At 52.4% G+C, this 8,893-nt stretch overlaps 2 protein-coding genes across 2 annotated transcripts in view; one reads left to right on the forward strand and one right to left on the reverse strand.

Annotated features, from left to right (window-relative positions):
• The first annotated feature begins 3,540 nt into the window (after positions 1-3,540).
• WDR55 (WD repeat domain 55) lies at positions 3,541-7,352 on the forward strand. Its single transcript, XM_005881069.2, has 7 exons — positions 3,541-3,825; positions 5,571-5,671; positions 5,761-5,848; positions 5,971-6,150; positions 6,238-6,337; positions 6,424-6,593; positions 6,677-7,352. Exons 1-7 carry the CDS (start codon positions 3,635-3,637, stop codon positions 6,984-6,986), a joined length of 1,140 nt encoding a protein of 379 aa, XP_005881131.1. The 5' UTR covers positions 3,541-3,634; the 3' UTR covers positions 6,987-7,352.
• A 101-nt stretch (positions 7,353-7,453) lies between these two features.
• The window catches only part of DND1 (DND microRNA-mediated repression inhibitor 1), a 2,928-nt gene continuing 1,488 nt past the window's right edge, over positions 7,454-8,893 (reverse strand). The window contains exons 4-5 of the mRNA XM_005881123.2: positions 8,766-8,886; positions 7,454-8,153 (exon numbers count right to left, since the gene is read on the reverse strand). Coding sequence (XP_005881185.1) covers positions 7,654-8,153; positions 8,766-8,886 — 621 coding nt within the window. The 3' untranslated portion in view covers positions 7,454-7,653. The remainder of the gene's footprint in view (positions 8,154-8,765; positions 8,887-8,893) is intronic.

The following is an 8,893-nucleotide window of genomic DNA, read 5'->3' on the forward strand; positions in this document are numbered from 1 at the left end:
AAAGTCAGCTCAGTCCTTTCCTGAGCTATGGTTCTAGATATCTCGACAGTAAGAATGTTTACTAGCTAGGTGCCCAGAGGAGAATGGACAAGAGATAGATGGTTGGTCTCAAATGTCAGACCCATTCAGGCCCATTTGGGGCCCGACTCTTAGGGCAGAGATTCCCTGGGAATTAGGGTGAGCGCAGTGGGCTGCCAGTCTAATCCCAAAGTTTGCACAGCTGAGTGCTAGGTGAAGGCATCTGATGAGAATCACTTGTGGGAACAAAAATCTTTTATGCAATTATGTCCTCCTGGGAGCTTTAATTTCAAGCACACATCACCGCTGCCCTGGCTGAAGGGATACCTTGGGGAATCCCTGTGCTAGGCCATTTTGGTGTGCCCGTCAACACCCTGAGAAGTTTACTAAGGCCAGATGGGCTCCCTGGTCTCCAAATCAACTCCATCCCCACTTTTTTCCTTCTCTCTGCTCATTGCCAACACTTTCGTCTGGTACTTATAAATAAAGGTCACCACTTTCGGACTGGATCCCTACCTGCCACTGCTTATTCTAAGCCTAAAATTTGTGGGCTCACCAGGTCCAAAGAAAGATAGAGGGCCATCTTAGCCATTGCCTTTAGTTACTTTATTCTTGATAGGGTAGGGGCACTTAAGAGATTGAAATTGAGCCTTGTCTGCAATAGCACCTAGAATGACTAATTTCAGACAGTGACACCCAGCTTTCATGGTTGTAGGCAGTGGGTCCTAATTAGGAAAAAAGACAGAGACCTGGCTCAAAATAAGATACCTAGAGTATCACTAAGATAAGACCTGGGGGTTGGTCCTAGCCGGTTTGGCTCAGTGGATAGAGTGTTGGCCTGTGGACAAGGGTCCAGGTTGAATTCTGGTCAAGGGCACATACCGGGTTGTGGGCTCGGTCCCCAGTAGGGGGTGTGCAGGAGGCAGTTGATCAATGATTCTCCCTCATTGATGTTTCTCTCCCTCTTCCTTCCTCTCTGAAATTAATAAAGATATATATTTTTAAAAAGACCTGGGGGTTGACTGTCAGTGTAAAATCAGTTTCTACCCATCTTTATGGAAGTGACTGGTTGACAACACAGTGACAAGGACTTCCAACACAAACAGAAACTTCCAGTCACACAGAGGGCATATAGTCTGAGGTCCCTAACCTCACTCCTTCCGCTTCTCTTTAAGAAGGTTGGGAAATCAGCATATCAGATGTCTTAGAAGGCTTCATACCACAGTGATGTGCACAGAAACTTCCAGTCACACAGAGGGCATATAGTCTCTCTGAGGTCCCTAACCTCACTCCTTTCGCCTCTCTTTAAGAAGGTTGGGAAATCAGCACATCAGATGTCTTAGAAGGCTTCATACCACAGTGATGTGAGGAGGTTCTCTTCAGCCACATCAGGAGTTCCTTCTCATCTGCCCCACCATAATGGGTAGTCACACCCTGGCCATATAACTTTTTATTTTTCCAGGCAAATATTTTTTAGCAACTTCCTCCTCTAAAGCACAGGGTGCTCCTCTTTGTGGAACCTTTGTTAACTGGGATGTCCAAAACAACTGCTGTGCCCATTTTCCTCTTCAGCAACTGCCTGCTCTGAGCACAGCTGGCCCGGCCCACCGAGGGTCTGCAGCCTAGCTATAGGAATGGGCAGGGCGCTGTTCAGCCATGAAGATGTCGCGCACAGAGGGCAGCAACTTAGGCATATGCACACATGGGCTGCCTGCCCTCCACGACCCACCGTGTGAAATTCTTGTGGCATAGGCTTTTGCTGCTTCCTGACCAACCTGGCTGACACTGGTCATGGTCTTGGATTTCACCACGCTATGAATGACTGGAGTGTGTCTGATCCCAAAGGCATTAAGTCCTTAAGGTTGTGTGACGTGAACTAAAAAATGGGGTTCTATTGAAAGTAACCTCACAGGGTCATCTGATCATAAATGGGCAGGTCATAATGGGTAGTCACCGTGGTCATATAACTTTTTTTTCCAGGAAAATATTTTTTTAGCAACTTCCCTAAAGTATTTCAGGAGCCGATGAAGCTCTCCTGTTTCTCCTTTTTTTCTTTTTTCAATTAACTAATAAATACTTGATTAGAACCTTTGATAACTTACATCTTACCAGCACCCCTTCTGCCCGGCTCCTCTAAGGCTCTGAGAGAGGGAGGCTCTCTCATCTGCTTCCTTTCACCCCGACTTTCCCAGTCCCCTCTGCCCTGGGTCCCATTCGGGCCGAGTGACACTGACACAATGACGTCAGGGGAGGTGGCACACTGACTCAGTTCCAGGGGCCCAGGTCGGGGTGCTCCCAGTCCTGCGCCGAGTTTGCCTGGGTTTGATTTGGTCCTGGGGTGATTCCAGCCTTGCTTCTAGGCTTGCTGGGCAGAAACAGCACTAGTCTCCTGAACATCTCCAAGGAGGGGGGCCTGGTCAAGCGCATGCCCACAGGAGTTGTGTGCCGAGCCCAGGAAGGGGCCTGGGAGAGCCCTCTGTGCACTGGAGTGAGGAGGAAATAGCACTGGGTGACCTGCCCTGTGGCCCTGCTGGCGATGCCGGCAGGGCTTATTGTGTCTGCACCCGAGGGAGGGGGGCCAAGGTGTAGGGTGCCAGTTCTAGGTTCCTGGAGTACACCAGCGAGCTGGTACCCGGTGGAGAGGCATAGCATAACTGAATTTGAAAAGCCTGGTGTGGTTTTCAGAGGCGAAGAATTAGCCTCCGGGTGGTGGCCAGGCTCACATTCCAACATCCTCGGACAGTGGAGAGCGAGGTGGCACCAGCCAGGTCAGACCTTCTGCCTAACAGCTGCCTGAGAATCAGAGGGGCTCCCCGTGAGTGCAGGAGAGGGGGGCTGTTTTCCCAGATAAGCGGTCACAGCAGAGTTTGGAGGACCAGCCAAAGGCTGGGATTCAGCTGGGGCTGCACCGGATGGAGGTCCTGCTCCCGGATGGACGTCTGGGCCCCAGGATGGAGATCTGGGACCCGGGTTGAGGTCTGTGCCCTGGGATGGAGGTCTGGGCCCTGGATGGAGTTCTGAGTCCTGGAAAGAAAGTCTGGGTATGGGATGGAGGTCTGGTTCCCAGATGGAGACCTGGGTCCTTCAATGGACATCTGGGTTCTGGGATGGAAGTCTAAGCCCAAGATGGAGGTCTAGGTTACGTGAGTGAAATCTGGGCCCCGGATGGAGATCTGAGCCCCGAATGGAGGACTGGGTCCTGGCAGTGAGGTCTGGCCCCGGATGGACGTCTGGGTCCTGGCAGGGAAGTCTGGGCCTGATGGAGTTCTGGGGCCTGGATGTAGATCTGAGCCCTGAATGGCGGTCTGCATGGGTCAGGATAAGGGGGAAGGAGAAATGCGACTAGAGAGGGGATTGATGGTCTTCGGCCATCTACCTGGTCTAGGTATCAGTGGCGTCAACACAGGAGCTCAGGGGACCTTGGGAACCTGGCCCCTAGAGTCCGCCCCGCCCACAACAGCTGCGGAGACCCGCCTTTTCCTGGTTACGGAGACGCCCCGGCGCCACTTCCTGTCCCGCCCCCCCAGGCGGAAGCGGTGCACCGGGCGGCTTACTTCTGCCGGTTGACGGCTTGGCACGCTAGTCAACTGCGAGGCGGCTCGGAACCCTCCGGTGCATGGATCACACGTGCGAGGAGAGGGCCACGGAGGATAGGAGCGACGAGGAGGACTCCGACGCCACGGAAGTCCCGGCCCGGACCCGGGACACCCCTGAAGACATCGTTTTGGAAGCGCCGGCCAGTGGGCTGGCGTTCCACCCGTCCCGCGACCTCCTGGCGGCGGGGGACGTGGACGGGGACGTGTTCGTGTAAGTGCGCGCCAGGGCCGGGGCGCGGTGAGCGTGGTGGGCTCGGGGGCTGGCAGCTCCCCTGGAATGGAGCTGGCGGAGAGAAGAGAGTGCAGGGAGAGAAAGAAAGTTTGCAAGACTCATCTGGTCTGATTCGTTCATTAACATTTGGCTTTAAACAAGTTAGCACACAAATCTCTGAAAAGAGCTGAAAGGAAGGTGAAATGGCTGTAATGTCGTGACGGAGCCCAGAAACAGTAAGTAGCAGGATAAGAAGGCTTTCAGGACAGATTATTATACTGAGCCTGAAACAAGCTCAACAGGGTCCCCTTCTTGTGCTTCTTGCTTTAATTGCTCTTTTGAAAACACAAATCCTTAAATAGTTTACCGTTGCTTTTAGGATTAGGTCTAAACTGATTGACCCTCTGGCCCTTGCTCGCTTTCCCCTTTGCTTTCTATGCTCATTCATCCTCACCTTTATAATGAATCTTGAAGCCTCAGCTCCTTTCCCTTCACCTGTACCTCCTATCTCTAAGTTCTCAGCATGTCTTCACTCTGTCCCCATGCCCCTGACTAAATCAGATTACTTATTAGGTGCTGCCTTGGCACCAGATGTCTTTTCCTCATAAACTTCATAATTGTTTGTAGTCAAACATAAGTTCGTATACTTATTTGAATGCTTGTCTCATTTACTTAAAAATGTGTCTATTAAGCAGCTTTTTCATGCTAGGCACTGGGATAGAGCAAACTTAGTAGACCCAGTTCTGCCCACCTGGAACTCACTGGCAATTAAGCACTTAATTCACTCGGCTGCTTTGAGGATCTGCTCTGAGGACCTGCACTGGGGATGCTCTCTGCACAGGTGCTTGCCTTGCTGAGTTTACAGGCTGGTGCTTCTCTGTTCCACCTGCATTTTGATCCTGGCTCTTTTTCAGTGTGCAGTCACAATGTGCCAGAATTAAGTTTGGATCTCTAGCTCCTACAGAACTGGAGTGCAAGATCCCTGTTTTACTAATTTTTACATTTCCAACTTCTGGGGCTGCGCTTCTGTTATTAATTTAACGAATATTTCTGGGCTTTCACAGTGGTCCATACCTAATCTTTCCCCAGGCTGGGGCTTGCAAGGATGATTTAAGAAGGGTGGGGTGACATCACAAAGTTGCAAGCAAATATCTATCAAATGAGAAAAGATTTCCAAATATTTGAAGCTCATTGAAAATGGAAAAAATGGGATGGTAAGCTGTTACGGCCAAAGGTGATCCTGAGTGGCGGGGGGAAAGGATTGAGAAAAGACAGACAAGAGAATAATAGCTGGGTCTCGGTGGGATGCTGCTCCCTGAAGAGGAGACAACGCCAGCGCCCACAAACCGTGTCTTTATTTTATAGCAGATGCCACGAGGCAAAGTAGGGGCGTGATCAAGTTGTTTACAGTATTCCCGTGTTTCAACCCTACTCAACTACATGCACCTGAACTCTATGATAAGGCACGTGGGGCTACGTGTTCGGACCATAGTTACAACCATTGTTGGCTATGATTGTGCTGGGAGGGCCCTGCCCTCCAGCTGGGACTTGCACGTGGCAATGAGAGGACCCTGTCCTTTCATTAGTCCGAGGCTTGAACCTGGCCAGAACACCGTAACCGCGCCCCACAGTAAGCTCCTTGGGCTTAGGGGTGTACTAGCAGGAACTCCTAGGTAGGTGGAAGGTTGACTAGTTGGTACACCCCAGGCAGGGTCTGGGGTCATTCACTCTCCATTTCTCTCCAGCTTTTCTTACTCCTGTCAAGAGGGAGAAACCAAAGAGCTCTGGTCCTCAGGTCACCACCTCAAGTCCTGCCGTGCCGTGGTCTTCTCTGAAGATGGGCAGAGTGAGTATTGGGGAAGGCAGCCAGCCAGCAGTGTGATGGTGGGAGGGGAGCAGTGAGCAGCACCATGACCTGCGCACCTTTCCCCCCAGAACTTGTTACTGTCTCCAAGGACAAAGCCATCCACGTTCTAGACGTGGAGCAGGGCCGACTGGAAAGACGCATTTCCAAGGCTCACGGGTAAGAGAAGCCAAATGTGTTGAGGCGAGGGTAAGACTAATTTTTTAGTCTTGGGTAAGGACTTGCAGCTCCCTATTGGGGCAAAGATGCTCTAAGAACAACTGCATCATCTATGTCTCTAGTGCCCCTATCAACAGCCTGCTGCTAGTGGATATGAATGTTCTGGCCACTGGGGATGACACAGGTGGCATCCGGCTCTGGGACCAGCGGAAGGAAGGCCCCTTAATGGATATGCGGCAACATGAGGAGTACATTGCTGACATGGCTCTGGACCCAGCCAAGAAGCTGCTGCTGACAGCCAGGTACATCCTCAAAGCTGCCTTCCCTGTGCTAAATGTCTCCCTCAATGGGAGCCTCTGGCCAAGCCTGCTGCTCTGCTTTCTCTGTAGTGGAGATGGCTGCCTTGGTGTCTTCAATATTAAGCGATGCCGGTTTGAGCTGCTTTCAGAACCTCAGTCTGGAGACCTGACCTCTGTCACAATCATGAAAGTACGGCTGGGTACGGTGGGATGGGGTGTGCGAGGGACTTGGTCTGACAGAGCTCTACAAACATGGTTTATCCTGTTTCCCTGCAGTGTGGAAGGAAGGTGGCCTGTGGCTCCAGTGAAGGCACCATCTATCTCTTCAATTGGAACGGCTTTGGGGCCACAAGTGACCGCTTTGCCCTGAGAGCTGAGTCCATTGACTGCATGGTTCCAGTCACTGACAGTCTGTTGTGCACTGGGTCTACCGATGGAGTCATCAGGTGAGAGAAGCTGGGCGCTTAGGGGCACAGGAAGGGTAGGCGCCCAACCAGCCAATACCCAACACTCTTTTCTCTCTGTCCAGGGCTGTGAACATCCTGCCGAACCGAGTGGTGGGCAGTGTGGGCCAGCATGCCGGGGAGCCTGTGGAGGAGCTGGCCCTCTCCCACTGCGGCCGCTTCCTGGCCAGCAGTGGCCATGACCAGTGCCTCAAATTTTGGGACATGGCCCAATTGCGGGCTGTGGTGGTGGATGATTACCGTCGGCGCAAAAAAAAGGGAGGGCCGCTTCGGGCGCTGAGTAGCAAGGCTTGGAGCACCGATGACTTCTTTGCAGGACTGAGGGAAGAGGAGAAGGAGAAGGAGGAAGAGGAGAGGGAGGATGACAGTGACTGAGGGGATGAGTTGAATCTCAAGGCAGGTCCTCACTGGGCAAGAGTCTTGCTTCCTGGGCTGGATCCCCAGAGGCTATGAATTTATCATACCCTCTTGTACAGCATAAGGAGATGGGCAAATAGAGGCTCAGGACTGTGGGAAGTAGAGCTGCTCACTCTACCAGTGTAAGACAAGCCCACAGCTGGGGCAAGATAGCACAGACACAGGTGTACACCAACCAGGGGTTTAATATAAATACAACCAGCATAGATAAACCAACAGTACACATACACCAAAACCAAAACACCAAGTGGTGGGGACAAAAGGCAGGTTTCTGACCCTTTGGCTCAGCCATCCCCCAAATAAAAACAAAGACAAATCAAGAAAGTAAGTGAAGATTCGTGCTAAGCTGTGGGAGGAGACAGTGTGGGTATCACACAGAAAAAGGCCAAGGGATACTCTGGGCTGGGAGAGAGAGGGCAAGGTCCCTCACCACAACTTAGCCAAATCTGAGCTAAGTGTCTCCAAGTGCACTGGGGCTGTGCCCCAGCTGGGAGGCTGTGTCAGGCCTAGGGCAGGGCCCATGCGCCTCCCTTTTTGGGGATCAGATGGTGGCTGCCCAGACCTGCTGGGTTGGGGACTGACACAGGCTCTGCCGACTTGTTCAGGCTGCCTGTAGAGGATGGGGTTACTGCTTAACCATGGTACCTGCCTCAGCTCCAGCAGACCACAGGGCGCGGGCCCCAGACTCGCTCACTGCCCCAGCACATGAAAGGAGGCGGGCCCCAGACTCGCTCAGTGCCTCCAGCAGCCGTGCAGACACAGCATCCTTGGCCACCTCATGCCCATCCTGCCCTTCCACGGTTAGCACAACCCAGATGAGGCCACTGAAGGGCACTGGATGCCCAGGGATCACCACCTGGTACCAGAAGTGGTGCCAGCCAGCAGGGCCCGTGCCCAAGCACTTGGTGAGGAACACTGGGCTACCCAGCTTCATCCGTTGGCACAGCAGCTGCAAGGCAGTTCGAGCCCCTTGGGACGCTAGCTTGTCCCTAGCGAGGGCCAACCCACTGCCTTCTGGCTGTAGGCACCTCAGCGAGGGCCCCACAAGCTGCTGGCGGAGTCGGTGCTTCACGTCTGGCTTGAGCCACTCCACAGCCACCTGCTCTCCACAGAGGCGTGACTGCCCTGTAGGGAAAAGGCAGAGACAAGGACAGGTCTTAGCCCTGCACCCAAGCCCTGTGAGTCCTTAGGAGTCAAGTCACACAATTACCAGGTGATGTGACCTCGGGCAAAATAAGAAGGCTTCATTGTGTTTGTAAAAAGGGTGCAGTAACAGCTACCTTCTAAGTTTTCTTGGAGGAGTACTGATTGGATGCTGGCTTTATCTACTGCAAAACCATAAAACTACCAACCTTTTCTGTGAATACTTGCCAAGAATCAAGGAATGTGCTAAGCATCCAGCTTAATTCTCACAACAGACAACAGTCTCAGTTGGACTGCCTTGGGCAAGTCCCTTTCTCTTAAAACAATCTTCTCTAAAGAGGGAGATGGTTGTATATTTTTCATTGGAATGTTGAGGGTTAAGTTAGGAGATAACTCATGGGAAGTATTCAGTTTAGGTAAGTGGTAGTACCATTGGAAATTTTAAAAGCTGAGTTCAAATAAATAAGTTGCAAATTCGGGCATTCTTGGCCTTAAGATCTTTCTACTTTACCCGCCCTACTGACGTATGGAGGTAAAGCTCCTGGCAGAATACTGTGGCTCCAACCAGCGGCCCGCAGCAGCCTCCGCCCCTACCTTCCATCAGGGCCTTTTTGGCCATGGCCGCTGCACGGTGCGAGCTGAACTTGAGCAGTGCCATCTGCGTGAGCGCCAGTCCGGGGCTGGGCAGCAGCAGCGCCTCCTGAAGGCCCGGACCCAGCGGC

Source organism: Myotis brandtii, unplaced genomic scaffold, assembly GCF_000412655.1.
Source record: "Myotis brandtii unplaced genomic scaffold, ASM41265v1 scaffold668, whole genome shotgun sequence".
Classification (NCBI taxonomy): domain Eukaryota; kingdom Metazoa; phylum Chordata; class Mammalia; order Chiroptera; family Vespertilionidae; genus Myotis; species Myotis brandtii.

Excerpts from the sequence above, each read along its gene's own strand:
- WDR55 (XM_005881069.2), top strand. The coding sequence starts at position 3,635 with ATGGATCACACGTGCGAGGAGAGGGCCACGGAGGATAGGAGCGACGAG. Across the intron at positions 3,826-5,570 it reads GTGGACGGGGACGTGTTCGT|CTTTTCTTACTCCTGTCAAG; the intron begins GTAAGTGCGCGC and ends ATTTCTCTCCAG. Across the intron at positions 5,849-5,970 it reads CGCATTTCCAAGGCTCACGG|TGCCCCTATCAACAGCCTGC; the intron begins GTAAGAGAAGCC and ends CTATGTCTCTAG.